Source organism: Cibotium barometz, chromosome 16 (genome assembly GCF_041138505.1).
Source record: "Cibotium barometz isolate CiBa-2024 chromosome 16, ASM4113850v1, whole genome shotgun sequence".
NCBI lineage: Eukaryota > Viridiplantae > Streptophyta > Polypodiopsida > Cyatheales > Cibotiaceae > Cibotium > Cibotium barometz.
Genome location: NC_141061.1, coordinates 50,461,908 through 50,480,244, shown reverse-complemented (window position 1 = coordinate 50,480,244; position 18,337 = coordinate 50,461,908). Strand labels below are relative to the sequence as shown.

The window sequence follows — 18,337 nt, the reverse complement described above, 5'->3', positions numbered from 1 at the left end:
ATAGTTTCGGAGGTAGAGATTCACCATTGGCTTACAGAGTAGTGCCCATATTGCTACATGCTGAGACATCGTCTTGATCTCAGATTCAGCCAAGGGTTTACAGAAACACTTCAATGCATTGGACAGATTTTGCAGGGAGAGACCTTACGGTCAATTTGGGTAAAACCAAGGTTATGGTCTTCAACACATCTTATGCAGTCGCCTCACGATTTTCTTTCATATACAGAGATGCCCTAGTGGAGATTGTGCAAAAGTATGTGTCTAGGAGTCACTTTTACAAGCCCTTTGTTCTACATGACCACAGCTGCCATTCACCGACTTGCGAGGGGGCATGCCTCCCTAGCCCGTATGGAAAGACAGTGTTTCCAGGCACATTTCCAAGAACATCGCACTAAGTGCTGGCTCTTTGATACTCTAGTACAACCGGCGGCTATGTATGGTACAGCCTTTTGGGGGCCAGGCCTAGGGAAGGATCATTGGAGGAACATAGAGAGGCTACGGGTGATGATGTTGTCACGCATGATCAAGAGTAAGCCACCTGTACCACATGACATTCTACATGCAGAGTTTGGGGTGGCCCCATTGGTTACAAATGACCTTTTTCAAACTGTCACTTATATTCAACATGTATACACGCTTGATAGAGATCGCCTCCCATGACTAGCACTAGAGTCCTCTATGCAATTATACTGCGAGAGGGAAAGGGAACGATTGAGACGAGCTGGACTGCCCTCCTCCTCAGCGACACGGCCACCACCATTACCGACACATGCATGGTACTCTGAGGTAGTCGAGTGGTTTCATGCACATGGCATACAGATGAATTGTCTCCCCCCGTTTCAGTATAGCCTGGATTCCCCCTACCTTGATCTCTCACGATAGGAGATCAACCGGATCATCTGGTTAGATCTACTCAGGCTACACATATATCAGACATGGGTGTCTTTGTCAAAGATTGGTAAGAAGTGTGAGTTCTACAGGGATCACCTCTTGAGACTCTCCGAGGATGGATTCGTTGAGATCCCGGGATACATACAGATACACATGTCACATGCTATGCGTAACACGATTGGCCCCCACCGCCTCAAAGTAGAGATTGGTAAAGCTGAGGAAATCCCACATGACGATAGGACATGCACAATATGCACCACAAGAGCACTAGAGGATGAGGCCCATTATATGTTCAATTGCCCGGCTTACAACGAGATACAGGGGAGATTCCATTGCCTCTTCTGAGAGGGATTCAGACCACTCACACGGGTGATACTGTTTGAGGATCAAAGGTGCTTGGGCATGTACTTGATGAAGCTCAGACGACACACGGATGTAGTGTTGAGGCAGCATACTAAGAGACAACCCAGGCTCTGACAAGACACCTCACAGAGAGCCATCATAGATTTCTTTTTGGTACACACATCCACATTGGATTCCATTGCCCACAACAGTTCCTCTACTACGACATCAGAGCCCACCACCCGTACCCACACCCCAGAGGAGTTCTTAGTGAGAGACATCGATCCAGTCTGAGAGCCAGACGTCCCTGATCTGGAGCATCATGTCCCTCCACCACATAGAGCCAAATTCATGAGGTTCTCCGCCAACATGACACACTCCCATCACAAAGGCTGCACCATCAGATCAGTTCTGATCGAGGCAAGTATCATCATTAGCCGATCACAGCATATCTCACTCTACACAAGATCATCTGTTGATCACATGTATTGTCAGATGTTTTCATTTTACTTTTGGTCTCATAGGCCCTTGGGATCTTCCGTAGATGTTATATAACTCCCTCCCACCCCCCCGCCCTCTCTCTCTCTCTCTCTCTCTCTCTCTCGCGCGCGCGCACGCGCAAGTGTTCAAAAAGGCGGAAGTGGAAAACGTCACATTCAACCTATTTTGAGTCCTCAACACGTCAACACACTTAACCTATTCAACCTATTTTGAGTCTAGAGGAATTCAGAAATAATGAAATCTGTTTTTGGTCCAAAATCCAAAATTCAAGGAGTCGAATGCCAAATTTGTGTAACCCAAATTACAACATATATTGTCTAGGAAATGTATAGGGGTGAAATTGAAATCTAAACAAAGCAGTCCTTGAAAAATGATATACGAAAGCAATATATGCAGTTTCCCATTGACTTAGGTACGCTGGGCACCAGGCGGTGGGACCGGGGTTGCATTGCCGGGAAATGAGTATGTAGTTACCATCTCCTCCTGTGCAAAAGAAAGTACCACCAAACTCAGAATCGATTTTGCCACTGCATTTATCTTTATAGTTTAAAAAGTATTATTGCCAGTGCCTTCAGCAAGAACCTCTCTGTAAGAAGAACTGCTTGTCCAATTAATGAAATGATTATAAGCCTTTCCTATGAAGAGAGTAAAAAAGACCTGAGCTGAGCCACTGGGTGCTGTCGGACTGGTGGGGAGACTCCTCGCCTGCTGGTGAGGAGTCTCTTTCTGACATTTTTCTTCACGAAGGCTGTTAGCCCGTTGGTACGACTCCTTGGCACCCTAAACATTTAAAAGAAAACTCTCTAAGCTGGATTTTAGATGAAAAACTCTTCCGTTTCTAAGGACTGGAAAACATGTCATGTTTAGCACAAAATTCTTCTTAAGGTTTACCAGGAAAATGTTTCCCAGCTTCTTTAACGCTGCGGCTCTCAACTTCACTTTATCTTTTGGTGCACCTGATTCCGACAATACCTGCCCACAAAAAAACTATTTTACAATTCCAAAAAATTACTGGTAAATAGAATCTATGTGCCACAAGTGAAATGAACAACATATTTTTGCATGTATGTATGTACTAAGCAATATGCATGTATGTATTCAAGCGTGAACGCACTTCTGTCTTTCAAAGTGGCAAATTGCCCATATTAATAAAACATTACCTTTAGGCAGACGTGTGAGATTGTCATCTCAATATCAGCAACATTTATTTTCCATAATGAATCTATCATGGCCTCTTTGTTGGCCTCCAAGTACTTCACCAGCTCCTCTTCAATGCCTTCACCTGATGTTTGAAGCTTAAGCTTCATTTTCTCTTGCATTTGCATCAAAGAAATGGCCCCTGCTTATAACAAAGCAAGGTTAAAATACACCACAAAAATATCTCACAATTTTCAACTCGGAATCTAATTTTAGCCATGCCTACTGGCACAAGTCCAAAAGGAAACTTAAGGGCTTTACGCATCACCCACGCCTGTCATGGATGTCAGAGAATTTGATGACGAACAGGGGGTGGATAAACATGGGCAAGAAATATTGCCAATCCATCTCAGGCCTTGCCCCCCCATCCAAAAGTCATTGACTTCTCCCTGGCCTGTCAGGGCTATCAGACAATAAAGATGGTGGGAGTTGCTTGAGCACAGACGGGCAATATTGTCCACCCAACTCACGCCTTGCCCGCCCATGTAAAAGTGATGCATAAAGCCATTTGGTTCTGTCCAGAATTTCAACTTACCAGATGCCGCTTCGACTTGAGACTTAATAAAGTGTCCCTTGTCCCTGAACCACTCGGCAACAAAAGGCATGCCCATTAGAAACAGGTTCTTTCCAAGCTCTTTTGCAGCTTGCCGCTTGTACACATAGCCTATCGTATGCAGCATAGCCTCGCCAAAAGCTGTAAAAACAAAGGAAAATAACAACCAAATATTAGCCATCAAGGAGTCAGCGCAAAGTCACCTAGCATCAAAAAGATTATGTAGCATTGCAAAATCATATAACCTTCTTTCCCCTTAAAGGGTGCCCTCTGAGAATCCACACACATACATATTTGAGTGGAATAGCTTCGTTCTTAGTTTGGATTTCATGCCTCTTGAGATACAGCCTAAAACCTTGACCTAGGGGCAAAATGGCAACATAATGGAGAGACAATGGCTGCCCCCACTCTTTTTAAGACTAACTCCAGAGGCACAAGACTAAAAATGGCATGGAGTACCGCCAACTTAAGTGATGGATTCCAAAATTTTCAGAAAGGTTGCACAGGCAAGGCCGGACAGGCTGGCAGGCAGATGTTGGAGATAGGTAGGCAGGCCAGCTGTTTGAAAGGCAGTTATAAATAATAAGGTTAAAAATCGGGGATTCTATCTGATTGAACAGCCTACGACCTAACGACAAGCATCATGAGGTGTTAAAAATAGGCACCCCAACCCCCATATAATTCATAAAATCTTCTGCACTCAAGCCTCTTCAGCGGACAAGAAGAGCGAGGAGAAGGATCTAGTAGCTAGCATTTGCCCCTAAACAGCACTGTTCATCTGCAATCTGGGCTGGAATCAGCAGATTGATCATCATTTGTACTTCAGACCAAATAGTTGTACATAGTTTCCATGTACAAAATACAAGTACATATAATATCGTGGCTCTTGGTTGACTCAATAAACAAGTCAATTCAGCATGGAGAGGGCAATTTGTACCAGCAGATACCTTGGAAGGGTAGAGAGAGAGCCGATCAGTACTCTGGTAAGGCCAATAGTGCCCAAGTACAATTGCAATAATCCATTGTTTTTTTTTTTAAGCACCTTATTGCATAATTGGAAAAATGGCAAAATCAGGCAAAATTGGGCAAAGGGGGTAAAATTAACATGGGCATTCTCCCTTTCTTCCATACAAACCTTGCTAAAGCTGATTTTAGGGTTAGGGTTTGGATGTAGGCATACTACATGTTGGAGTTTGTTTGCTCTAATAGCACTATTAAGATTTTAGCTTAATTAAACATAATTAAAGATCTTAATACTTAAATACTTGAGTAAACATGAGGCAAAGAGCAAAAAGCTGTGTTGATTGCATTGAGACATAAGGCCTAGAAAAATACAAATGAAGAGGCACATCCCTGATGAAAGGGTGTGACTCTTGAATGAATAGTTATGACGTTTGAATGAGACATGTCTGGGTGTGACAAGGTATGACCCTTCACTGGTGTCCTTACAATTAATGAGGGATTATTGAGAGATTAAGAGAGTTAGTCACAATCATGACACTCAAGACTTGTTTGTGTTGTACTACATCTGGTACTAAACAAGCACAAAATCTCCTCAATATCAATAACCTAAATCAAGCATTGAATTGAGATCGAGTTGTATAAAGATTGGGCGAAGCAAGAAAACATTGTTGTGTGGGCAAACATATTCTTTTCTCACCATGCTTACAGCCACTTGCAGCCATGTTGTCCACCCTAGATTGCACACTACTAATATACGGCCAGCTCCAGAGAGACCCCACGATCATGAATACAAGGACACCTTGTCCAGCAGCGCAGAAGCATGCCAACTAACGTGCTACAGTCCACACATCTCTTTCTCTCTCTACAACGCATCCAACTACTAACAGAGACCCCCTCATGCATGCACTAGGGTTTCCACATTCATCTTCTCTGGTTGAGATGCTATTGATACAGCCATGCACACAACAAAAGCATCCAGTAGAGTCCCAAAAAGCAAGAACTACACATATGCAAACGCATAGGATTCACCCTTTTGCAGAACTCGACCAGCTCTCTGTATGCACAGATGTTAGAAAGACAGTTCAAATCTCCTCCTCACGAGAATGATTAAAATCACACACCTGAAGGTCCTGCAGGAAAAAGAAAACTCAAAAAAGCTCATGCTTTTTTTCCTTGGATATGGAGCAATAAAACACCGCTCTCCACACATCCAACCATGCGATCTTCCTCTCTGATCCGATGCTTCCCCGCTTTCCCTTCCCAAACCTCGGAAAGCACAAAAAGCAACCAGACAGCCAGAGTCTAGAAGATTCCACCGAAGGGTTTACAAGTTACTCCCTTCAAGTTTTACTCATCTTCCAAGCCAAAAGGTCTAGCTCTGATACCAATGTAAGGACTGCATACCTCGAAACCCTAATAGGGTTAGAAGTAACCCGCATCGAATCTAAATCAATAACCACGATAGATTGTGGCTAGCGACTCACCTCTAGCCACACGCTCCATTCTAGAGCCACCCCCGAGCCTGAGGTCGAATTGTCATGAGTCAACCAGGTCCCGACAGCCACTCCTTGGCGTCCCATACCACCAGTGTGCATGCCCTCCTGCAGCTACTCTAGCCTAGAGGTTCTTCTCGTCCAAGCAGAGCTCCTCCACTACAAGGTATCCTCATAATAATCATGAGTGGCTCCAAAGTCACTTACATAATAATAACCCTACTAAATTTGGCACATTGCAACTTTGCCATTTGGTCTCAAATTTCCTTGATCCTCTTCAAGAAGTATTGCAAAGTCTTCCTTTCTCCAAGCTTGAAGCTGGTTCTCCATACGTAGCTTTCTAGTTGGGTTTGTTGTCTCACGCTCGTTCTCCATACGTAGCTTTCTAGTTGGGTTTGCAAAGAATCCCAAATTTTAGAAGCAAGGATATAGATGATGTATCCCTTGCCTTACTTTTAATTGACTCTAAACCAATTCAGACTTCACCCTTGCGAGCCCTTATGTCACCATTCGGCCACCCAATTAGTCCACCCGCGTTTTCTTATTATGTATGTACATTGGACTAATGTCCATGGCAGTTGCACATGCCAGGGATTGATGCCACTCATGTGATACTGTGGACTTAGCTTTCCGCTGGGACTCGTGCTTGTGTGTACATGCTCGGAAATTCTTGGAGGATTGGTGTTCCATTGGGTCTAGTACCTCATGTACTTGCCTGGAGCACATCTATTTTGGTATAGTCTCATGAACGGAAATTGTCCATACCAATGCTGCATTGGATGGCATCTCTTTAGGCTTGCCTGCAATTGAAATTGCATGTTGTTTTCATGCTTGTCTAACCAATGTGTAGTTCCGAGTAAGGGGGCACTTGCCTATGAGCCATGCATGTGAAATTGTCTACAGACAAGTGGTGAGTATTAGTCAAAAACCTAGCCTTAGGAATTAGCATTAATTTATGAGTGTATACACACTTCATTAAGTTTTGGACAACCAAAACTCACTTATAAATTATAGCTTCCAAGAGTGTTTCAAAGTGGTGTTTACTCTCCCGCACACTCCCAATGACCAAAATTTGGCAAAACCACTCTTATATTTGCGGTCTTTTTGCTGAAAGCCCTAATTGCATAAATTAATGCTAATTCGTAAGGCTAGGTTTTTTACCAATACTTACCACCTGTCACATGCCACATAACCATGTCAGCACACAATTTCACACGCACGGTTCATGGGCGGGCGTCCCCTTACCTGGAACTATACATTGGTCAGGCACGCATGAAAACAACATGCAATTTTAATTGCAGGCAAGTAGATAGAGATGCTATGCAATGCAGCATTGGCATGGACAATCTCCGTTCATAAGACTATACCAAAATAGATGTAGTCCAGGGAAGTACACGAGGTTCCGGGCATGTACACACATGCACAAGTCCCAGGAAAAAGCTAAGTCCACAGTTCACATGAGTCGCATCAATCCTCAGCATATACAACTGCCATGGACGCCAGTCCAATGTACATACATAATGGGAAAGCACGGGTGGACCAATTGGGTGGCCAAATCGTGACATCCCCCCTCGGCTTCTAAAGAGTTGTTATCAACTGAAAAAAGCATCCAAGTACGTCTAAAGCAAGTGCGGGAATCTCTAGAGAACTTTTCATCTACCCATTTAGCATCAATGGAAGATAGTTCTCGAACTTCACAAGGTAACACCCAACAACTTTGCCTGCAGCAGCAAGGTTGCGTTCGTTGTGGTACACAATTTGTTTTGGTTGCAAAATCTCATCAAGCTCATTCACTTGTGGTGGATCCTCAATGACTGGTTCATTGGGCTCCGGCCCTACATACTTGTGAAGGAGAGTCACATGAAAAGCATTGTGTATGTGCCAATGGCTCGGCAATGCCAACGTGAAAGCCACTTCATTGATCTTCTCGATCACTCGAAAAGGCCCATAGTACCTGGTTGCAAGCTTAGGGTATGCATCTTCTTTGCCAGGCCTCTTTGCAAGTCTTGCTTTCTCAAATTTCTGTAATACCCAATCATTCTCTTTGACATCAAATTGTCTTCTATGCTTGTTTGGCAGCCTTTTTATGTTTGTCTTGTGACCTTGCAATGGCTGTCCGCACGTGAGTAAAGGCAATATCCAAGTCTCTTACATCCTCATCGGCTGCTGCAAATATCTTATCCTTTGTGCGAAGGATGGACGGCAAAACCACCTTACCATAACTAATCTCAAACAAGGCCTTTCCCGTAGATGCATGCACCGTGTTGTTGTATGCAAATTCCACAAGTGGTAAGTACTTCTCCCAAGAAGACTTCCAATCCGCCACATAACATTTCAAGAGATCTAACACATCTGAATTTGCAGCCTCACTTAGCCCATCCGTTTGAGGGCGATAAGCTGATGAGAAGTCAAATCTGGTGCCCATATTATCAAATAAATAAGGCACGCCAAAAGAGACTTGTAGTCTTGGGATCTCTATCCCCCACAATGGACTTCGGTATTCCATGATGCTTGAACACTTGTGTGCAAGATATATTTTAACCATATGCTGAGCTTTGATGGTCTTCTTGTTCGGCAAGAAGTGAGCTTGCTTGCTGAACTTGTCCACAATTGTCCAAATAGCACCATTACCCTATTGCGTCCGTGGCAAGTCCATAATGAAATCCATTGTAATACTTTCCCATGGTCGCATGGGAATAGGCAATGGCTAAAGCAAACCTGGTGCCTTTTGCCTATTAAATTTCACCTTTGACAGGTGATACATGCATGTACATGTACCTGAATGTCCTTTCGCGTAACGGGCCAAAAGAAATACCACTCAATCATGTGTGTAGTAGGAATTATTCCTCTATGACCAACATATGGAGGAGCATGCCACTCATCCAAAACCTTTTACTGCATGTCAGACACCACACATATGCAATTATCTTTCATAAGATAACCCTCTTTGATCACATATGAGGCATGTGCATGACCAGCCATCAAATCAGCCCAAATAGTAGCAAAATCAGCATCCGTATGATACAAATCTTGCATGGCAGACAAGTCCCAATGAGAGGCAACCGAGATAGTTGCTGCATACGGCTTTCGTGACAATGCATCTGCCACTACGTTCTTCTTTCCTGGGGTGTGTAAGATCTGAAAATGAAACATAGAGAGGAAAGTGGCCATCCTCATATGCTTCTTCAACAACTTAGTTTGGGCAAGAAAATACCTCAAACTTTGGTGATTTGCCTTCACAGTGAAATCAGTCCCAAGAAGGTAATGTTTTCATATGGTAAGTGCATGAATTATAGCCAAGAGCTCTTTCTCATAGATGCCAAGAGAGAACTCAGCAACATGCAATCTACGGCTCTCATAAGCCACGGCATGTCCCTCTTGATTTAGGACAGCTCCTATGCAATTTCCAAATGCATCACATTCCACACTAAATGGCTTTTGCAAATCTGGAATGATCAACACTGGACCATGAGTAATTACATCTTTCAATTTGGAGAATGCATCCCTCTCTACATTAGTCCATTTGAATGTAGCCTTCTTCTTTGTCAAGTCATGCAAAGCAGGAGCAATCTATGCAAAAGGAGAAGCAATCGATGCCGGGGCATTGGTTAACCCGAAAGGCATGACCAAATACTCATAATGTCCTTCACAAATACGGATCTGATGATATCCAGAATTTAGATCAATCTTGGAAAATACCTTGGTGTGAAGCAACTGATCAAATAATTCATCAATCCGAGGAAGAGGATATTTATTCTTGATAGTGAGTTTATTGAGGACACCATATTTAATGCAAAGTCGAATTGACTTATCTTTCTTTTTTACAAGCAAAACTGGTGCACCAAAAGGGCTCTTACCGGGATGGATATGACCTTTGTCCAAGAGCTCCATTAACCGACATTAAATTTTTTGGGATTCTGCGAAAGAGACACGATATGAAGCACGAGTTGGTGGCAAATTGCCAAGGAGTAAATCAATCGAATGATCTATTGGGCGTCAAGGAGGCAAAACTGGGGGTAGTTTCGCAAGAAACAGATCAAAGTGTGGGGCAAATACGCCACCTTGGAATTTTGGTCAGGCACCATCTCCTTTGTAGAATAAACCATTAAGAGTGTTGAAGAACAACCGGCCTTTCGAACCCACCACTTTGCTTGTAGTGCAGACAAGGTTGATGTGCAGGGTTGATCGCGAATACCTTGGAGATCGATGTCCCTATCATCTTATCAAACTGTAAGGTGTGGCTACGAAAATTGATGAGAGGATCATACTGATGTAACCATTGTTGACCCATGATCGTATCGTATCGGGATAAAGGCATAACCTCAAAATCCATCTTATCGCGATATTGGTAAATGCGGAAGGAAAGTCGAGGAGTCATAGTGTTGCAATTAAAACCCGATCCGTCTACCAACTCGATCTCGTAAGTGTGGGAGGCTACAAATAGTGCGTATCTTCAATCGTTGCACCATCGCAGTAGCCACAAAATTGTGAGAATAGTCGCTATTGTGAAATGTGAGGGTTTTGACCGTCGTAAACACAACCTGAGGCTGACTTAGCTGCACTTAATGATGCTTAAGAAATAGACAGATACTGTCAATGCCATGCAATGCAACTATATTAGATGAATGGGTTACAATGAGATATGAATAGATCTATGATGCTATCCTAGATGGATATCCTTCTCGGGATGAGAGGAATAGGCTAAATGTTGATAAAGAGGACTGTTTCTTGCTCCAATGCTGAGGTCCGCCCTTCGATGCCAGCTTCCCTCTATGTAGGAGATAGGAATGATGAACTATATGCTGAATATGCTGAATGGACTGCTGTCCCACTGTCTTTCCCTCGTCTCCTGGAAGGAAACGCTTAAGGGATAGCTTTGGAACTGATGCTGTGCTGATCTGATGATGAAAACGCAAATGCTCTCCTGTTGCCTCGAAGGAAACGCAGGGGAGATGGATGCGTTGGCTGAACTGAACTGAATTGAACTATGCGTTGAACTGGGATGCGTTCATGGACTGAAAACGCTGATGTGAGATGCGATGATGGACTCAATGGTATGCGCCTCTATTTATATGAGTGCTTGGTGTTGGTCGGCCCATTCCCCTCTGCTAAACTGTTGCTGGGTGGTATACCTAGCAACCTTTCGACTCCTCTGGTGATCCTTCTCCACCGAACCACTGCCCCCTTCTGACTTATTCTATCGGGACTGAGGTCGTCTGTAGGAGTGAAATCCTTTGAGCCAAAGACTTATCTACTTCGGGAGCTGAATGGCAAATGCTGCTAAAACTACTTGGAAATACCTGAGTCACCCTTGACCTGTCTGTGGAAACCTTTCACCTACCATCTCCGTCGTTCCTGAAGCTCTGAACCTCCTGAGGCGATGTTGGAGCAAACTTCCGTCTTCTTCTGCGGAAGAGAACCCCCTGCTCTGCTGCCAGTTGAAGCCCAAAACTTATGTCCTCCTTTGATGATGGATGCCATTCTTCCCCAGAGAATGCATGGGCAAACATGTATGCCTTGCAGACTGACTACTAAGATGTCTGCTATGCAAGCCATGTGCAACCCTATATGCTGTGCAAGAATGTAGATGGATGGGTTACTAATGCATACCTAAGGGAAAATCCCTAAGGGTGGCCTGCAAGATTTTGAGAACTGGGTTTAACTGTATGTCTGACTGAATGACTGATGGAATGAAAATGATCTAAGGCTGGTTACCCTGTAAGGCTCTGATACCAATGTGACATGTGAGGGTTTTGACCATCGTAAACACAACCTTAGGCTGACTAAGCTGCACTTAATGATGCTTAACAAATAGACAGATAGTGTCAATGCAATGCAATGCAACTATATTAGATGAATGGGTTACAGTGAGATATGAAGATGCTGTCCTAGATGGATATCCTTCTCGGGATGAGAGGAATAGGCTAAATGCTGATAAAGATGACTGTTCCTTGCTCCAATGCTGAGGTCCACCCTTCGATGCCGGCTTCCCTCTATGTAGGAGATAGGAATGAACCATTTTGGTGGCCAAATGGTGACATTCCCCCTGCTTCTAAACAGTTGTCCGCAACTGAAATGCATCCAAATATGTCTGAAGCACATGCGGGCAATCTTTGAAGAACTCTTCATCTACCCATTTAGCATCAATGGAAAGATAGTTCTTAAACTTCACAAGGTAACGCCTCACAACTTTGCCTGTAGCAAGCTTGTGTTCCTTGTGATACACAATCTGCTCTGGCTGCAAGATCTCCTCAAGCTCATCCACTTCTGGTGGATCCTCAATTACCATTTCACTGGGCTCCGGCCCTACATACTTGCGAAGGAGACTCACGTGAAAAGCATTGTGTATGTGCCAATGACTAGGTAATGCCAATCTGAAAGCCACTTCATTGATCTTCTCGATCACTCGAAAAGACCCATAGTACCTAGTTGCAAGCTTAGGATATGCACCCTCTTTGCCAGGCCTCTTTGCAAGTCTTGCTTTCTCAAATTTCAGCAATACCCAATCATTCTCTTTAACATCCAATTGCCTTCTATGCTTGTCGGCAGCCTTTTTATGCTTGTCTTGTGACCTTGCAATGGCTGTCCGCACCTGAGCAAAAGCAAGATCCAAGTCTCTTACATACTCATCTCGTCCTTTGTGCGAAGGATGGGTGGCAAAACCACCTTACCATAAACAATCTCAAACGGGGCCTTTCCCGTAGATGCATGCACTGTGTTGTTGTATGCAAATTCCACAAGCGGTAAGTACTTCTCCCAAGAAGACTTCTGATCCACCACATAACATTTCAAGAGATTCAACACGGCTGAATTTGCAGCCTCACTCTGCCCATCCATTTGAGGGTGATAAGCTGATGAGAAGTCCAATTTGGTGCCCATATTATCAAATAAGACCTGCCAAAAGAGACTTGTAATCCTGGGATCTCTATCCCCCACAATGGACTTCGGCATTCCATGATGTTTGAACACTTGTGCAAGATATATTTTAACCATATGCTCAGCTTCGATGGCCTTTTTGACCGGCAAGAAATGAGCTTGCTTGCTAAACCTGTCCACAATTGTCCAAATTGCATCATTACCCTGTTGGGTACGTGGCAAGTCCATAATGAAATCCATTGTAATACTTTCCCATGGCTGCGTGGGAACAGGCAATGGCTGAAGCAAACCTGGTGCCTTTTGCCTATCAAATTTGACCTTTTGACAGGTGATACATGCACGCACATGTGCCTCTATGTCCTTCCGTATACCTGGCCAAAAGAAATACCGCTCAATCATGTGCGTAGTAGGCATTATGCCTCTATGACCAGCATATGGAGGAGCATGCCTCATGTCAGAGACCACACATAGGCAATTATCTTTCATGAGATAACCCTCTTTGATCACATATGAGGCATGTGCATGACTAGCCATCAAATCAGCCCAAATAGTGGCAAAATCAGCATCTGTATGATACAAATCACGCATGGTAGACAAGTCCCCATGAGAGGCAACCGAGATAGCTGCTACATACGGCTTTCGTGACAATGCATCGGCCACTACATTCTTCTTTCCCGGGGTGTGCAAGATCTAAAAATGAAACATAGAGAGGAAATTGGACATCCTCATATGCTTCTCTAACAACTTAGTTTGAGTAAGAAAATACCTCAAACTCTCGTGATCTGTCTTCACAGTGAAATCAGCCCCAAGAAGGTAATGTTTCCATATAGTAAGTGCATGCATTACAACCAAGAGCTCTTTCTCATAAATGCCAAGAGATAGCTCTGCATCATGCAATCTACGACTTTCATAAGTCACGACATGTCCCTCTTGATTAAGGACAGCTCCTATGCAATTTTCAGATGCATCACATTCCACACAAAAAGGCTTTTGCAAATCCGAAACGATCAACACTCGACCATGAGTAGTTGCATCTTTCAATTTGAGGAATGCATCTCTCTCTACACTAGTCCATTTGAACACGGCCTTCTTCTTTGTCAAATCATGCAAAGGAGAAGCAATCCATACAAAGTGCCGAATGAACCTGCGGTAGTAAGAGCATAATCCAAGAAAACTACGGATCTCATGCACCGAACTCAATTCGGGCCAATTCCGAATTGCATCAATCTTTGCAGAATCCATCCACACTCCATCTTTGGACACAATATGCCCAAGATAATGTATCTTTGACAAGAAGAACTCACTCTTCTTTGCATTTATGAAGAGTTTATGCTTATGGAGCTCTTCAAAAACAATAGCCAAATGAGCTTTACGCTCTTCTTCGGTCTTCGAGAAGACTAGGATGTCATCAAAGAAGACACCTCTAAATTTCCTGTACCCACGGAATATGCGATCCATCATTCTATTGAATGTAGCCGGGGCATTTGTAAGACCAAAAGGCATAACAAGATACTCATAAAGCCCAAATGCTGTCCTGAAAGCAGTTTTGTGTACATCTTGAGACACTACACGCACTTGATGATATCCACTCTTGAGATCAATTCGGCTAAAGCATGCCGATCCATCCAACTTGTCAAGGATGTCGTCTATGCGTGGAATCGGAAACCGATTCTTGATGGTAAGCTTATTCAAAGCTCTATAATCTACACACATATGAAAGAATCCATCCTTCTTTTGAACTAAGAGGACGGGTGAACAATATGGGGAAGAGCTTGGCTGAACCAAACCCTTCTCAAGAAGCTCATTTACTTGCTTCGTGATCTCCTCTTTTTGGGATGCACTTACACGATAGGCTGGCCTATTAGGTGGTGAGCTACCCGGCACAAGATCAATGCAATGATCTTTCAGTCGTACAGGTGGTAACTCATCTGCAAAACAATCATTGTGCTCTTGCAAAAATTTCAGCCTATCATTACAAAGAGTGTTTACATGTACATCATTTTCCTCAACAGGATCTCGTAACAAAATTCAAGTACGCAAAAATTTCATAGGCATCCTCGGTACGAGCCAAGTATGCACGTGCTGCATCCCTCGGTTGCATGTGCAATTCTTGAGCAATCATTGCCATTGCATGATCCATATAAGGTTCAGCTTTCTTGGCCTTCAAATGATCATGTACCAATGGATCCTCGCGGCGATAGAGATTCAATTCTTGTTGTTGTGCATGGAGAAGAGCCTGCATACGAGTAAGTTCAGCCCTCAAGACTATGGACTCTTCTTCTTGCATCTTCTCTTTGCCACGCGACGGCTGTCCCACATATTCATGTTCCCTATTGTGCACCACATGAGTTTGCTCATCCTGTAAAGCATTTGAGGTATGCATTTCATTGTCCCTGCCTCTTGCATTAGCATCTCCAACATTCATTGTATGGCTGTCCATAATGTTCTAAGTGTAGAGATAGCTAGTGTTCACGGTGATCGTCTCTCACGATAGAAGTGAAAGAGAACCATATGCTCTGATACCAATGTAACTTGGTTGAACACAATGCTAATCAATACACTTAAATACACTAAGATTTGAAGGACACTTGCGCATATACAAGAAGTAAATTGCTGAATTGACAAGACACACACAATAAGCCGGAACGGCCGACCCCTCCCTTGAGTAAATTGTATTACTATTGGAGAAATTCAATACATAGCTTCACGGGCATCCATTGCCAAATCCTCCATGCCAATGCATATGAAATTCAGCATTTAGAAAATAATGGTATGTCGATGTAGATCACCAAGGAGTTGCCTTGATGCCCAGCCTGACTTCAGTGCCCATATTCTCTACCATTGGCTCTATGTTCTACCAAGCAAGGTAGCAACATCTTCAAGAGCACATAGGCGCCCAAACTTTAATGAAGTGGGAACACACTCACTTATAAATATTGGCTAAGTCATAAGGGCTATTTGAGCCTAGATTGGGTAATACTTACCACCGGTTCACATGCCACACAACCATGTCAGCAGACAGTTTCACACGCACGGTTCACGGGCGGGCGTCCCCTAGCCCGGAACTACACATAGGTCATGCAAGCATGAAAACAGCATGCAATTTCATTTGCAGGCAAGCACATAAAGATGCTATGCAATGCAGCATTGGCATGAGCAATTTTCGTTCATGAAACCATATAAGACCAGGCGTTTCCAAGCAAGTATATGCGATACCAGACTCAATGGAAAGCCAATCCTCCAGGCGTTTCCGGGCATGTACACAAAGACACAAGTCCTCCAGATATTCCGGACATGATAACATCAAGTCCCAGCGGAATATCATATCCAACTATACAGCATGACACGTGTCAATCACATGCATAGGCACATTCCATAAGCCATGGACACCAATCCAATATGTACATAGTGTGAAAGCAAGAGTGAACCATTCGGGTGGCCAAATGGTGACAAGGGGGGCGAAGGTCAGGCAGGCGAGGCAGGAGTGCTTGGCGGGTGGGTGGGTGGGTAGGTGGGTGGGTGGAAGGGGAGGGGCGGGGCGGAGAGTAGGCAAGGGCGAGGGAGGGGCTGGGCGAGAGGGGAGTGCGAGGAGGGTAGGCGAAGGGGGAGGGGGGGGGGAGGGCGAATGGCGGAAGGGTGGGCGAGAGGGGAGGGCGAGGAGGGAGGGCGAGAGGGGAGGGCGAGGGCGAAGGGGTGGGCAAGAAACAAGCAACAGCACGAACAGCGAACAGCGAACAATGAGCCAGCGAACCAGCCTGAGAGAAAGAAAGAGAGAGAGAGAGGATAATGGAGCAAGTGCACGGTGCTACCACTAGTCGGGGGTAGGCACATAATACAAAATTAGGAGAGGAGAGGGAGATCTCGGAAAAACAAAACCGCAAGTGTTGCTATGTAAGAGAAATGCAACATAAAAATGTTGATTTGTGCGATGAAGTAGAGCTCCAAAACGCAACCGCCAAGGGTGCAGACGAAAGTAATTTACCTTTAGCCTCGATCGCATGGGATACCTTCGTCTTGTAGGGGTTGTTGCTTTAACATGAAAGTTTTCATTTGTTGTAGGATTATACTTTGATAAGGAATATTCAGCATCTTGGTTCTTGACGATTGCACAATGTGCGGAGACGAGAGAGAGAGAGAGAGAGAGAGAGAGAGAGAGAGAGAGAAGGAGAAGAAGAACAAAGACAAAGTACACCCGATTGGGTCCCAAATGTTGGACATGTCATCTCCAGCTCTCTTTTACTCCATTTTATACCCCTTTTTATCCAGATATTTATCTGATATTTTGAGGGAAATTTTTCATTTTTATTAGTCGTTGACATTTGTCTTGCAGTGCTACTGGCCGACTGCTCTACATGAGATGTATATAAGCATGGCCATTGTGCCTTCATAATTCATTTAATACTTTCCAGTTCTTGGCTCAAGTGTTGGATCTCTCTTGGCTGTCTACTCTCTCTTGTGTGATTCCACTTCATATTCACATATGCTCATATGGTATCGGAGATCTTGTGCTTCCATAGATCAGTAGGAAGAGTTTTCAGCCTGCGTTTTTTCTCGTCTGCACCCTTGGCGGTTGCGTTTTGGAGCTCTACTTCATCGCACAAATCAACATTTTTATGTTGCATTTCTCTTACATAACAACACTTGCGGTTTTGTTTTTCCGAGACCTCCCTCTCCTCTCCTAATTTTGTATTATGTGCCTACCCCCGACTAGTGGTAGCACCGTGCACTTGCTCCATTATCCTCTCTCTCTCTCTTTCTTTCTCTCAGGCTGGTTCGCTGGCTCGCTGTTCGCTGTTCGCTGGTTCGCTGGTTCGCTGTTCGTGATGTTACCCATTCGCGGCTCGCCCTCGCCCACCCTTCCGCCATTCGCCCTCCCCCCCCCTTCGCCTACCCTCCAAAACACACTATTGTTCTCGATCGCATGGGATACCTTCATCTTTGACTTGCCCTTGGATTGTGGGCAATTCATCCTCATGTGCCCTTGTTAACCACAACTGAAGCACCAACCCTCCTTAATGTACTAAAGTGTCTGCTCCGCTTTGTTTGATTTCTTCGATTTGGGGTCTCTCTTAGTCTATGACTGACTTTGGGTCTCTGCAAGAGTCTATGAAGTCTTCCTATGATTAAACTTTTGTTTACACTGGAATCCTGGTTGGTTTGTCAAAGAGGGTTGTTGGGGTTTCTTTGGCTATTTCTTCCCCACGGTCTCATCATTAATCTTAGCATATCGAATGGCATCATCAAATGTTTTTCCTCAATTATTACTGATCTCGAGCTGATATCCATCAAGCAATCCATCCACAAAGAAAATGGTAATGAGATCCATGCGCGTTGCCCAAGCCTACAATTTTCAAAATTTCAATAGATAGGTGTAAAAAGGTATATTATTCATTTCCAAGCTTTTAAACTTGGGTACAAGGTCGTACTCGTCCTCAACTTGCAAGAATCTTCCTAGAAAACTCTCTCAAAATCTACCCACATCGTGGGCTTCACTTGTAACTCTTTCCACCAAGTAAGGGCT

At 44.0% G+C, this 18,337-nt stretch overlaps 1 protein-coding gene across 1 annotated transcript in view; it reads right to left on the bottom strand.

The window, feature by feature from the left end:
* Positions 1 to 1,978: 1,978 nt before the first annotated feature.
* LOC147630711 (chaperone protein dnaJ 10-like) overlaps positions 1,979 to 18,337 on the bottom strand; it is a 55,250-nt gene continuing 38,891 nt past the window's right edge. The window contains exons 6-10 of the mRNA XM_086810680.1: positions 3,467 to 3,625; positions 2,895 to 3,073; positions 2,626 to 2,706; positions 2,392 to 2,514; positions 1,979 to 2,217 (exon numbers count right to left, since the gene is read on the bottom strand). Coding sequence (XP_086666806.1) covers positions 2,143 to 2,217; positions 2,392 to 2,514; positions 2,626 to 2,706; positions 2,895 to 3,073; positions 3,467 to 3,625 — 617 coding nt within the window. The 3' untranslated portion in view covers positions 1,979 to 2,142. The remainder of the gene's footprint in view (positions 2,218 to 2,391; positions 2,515 to 2,625; positions 2,707 to 2,894; positions 3,074 to 3,466; positions 3,626 to 18,337) is intronic.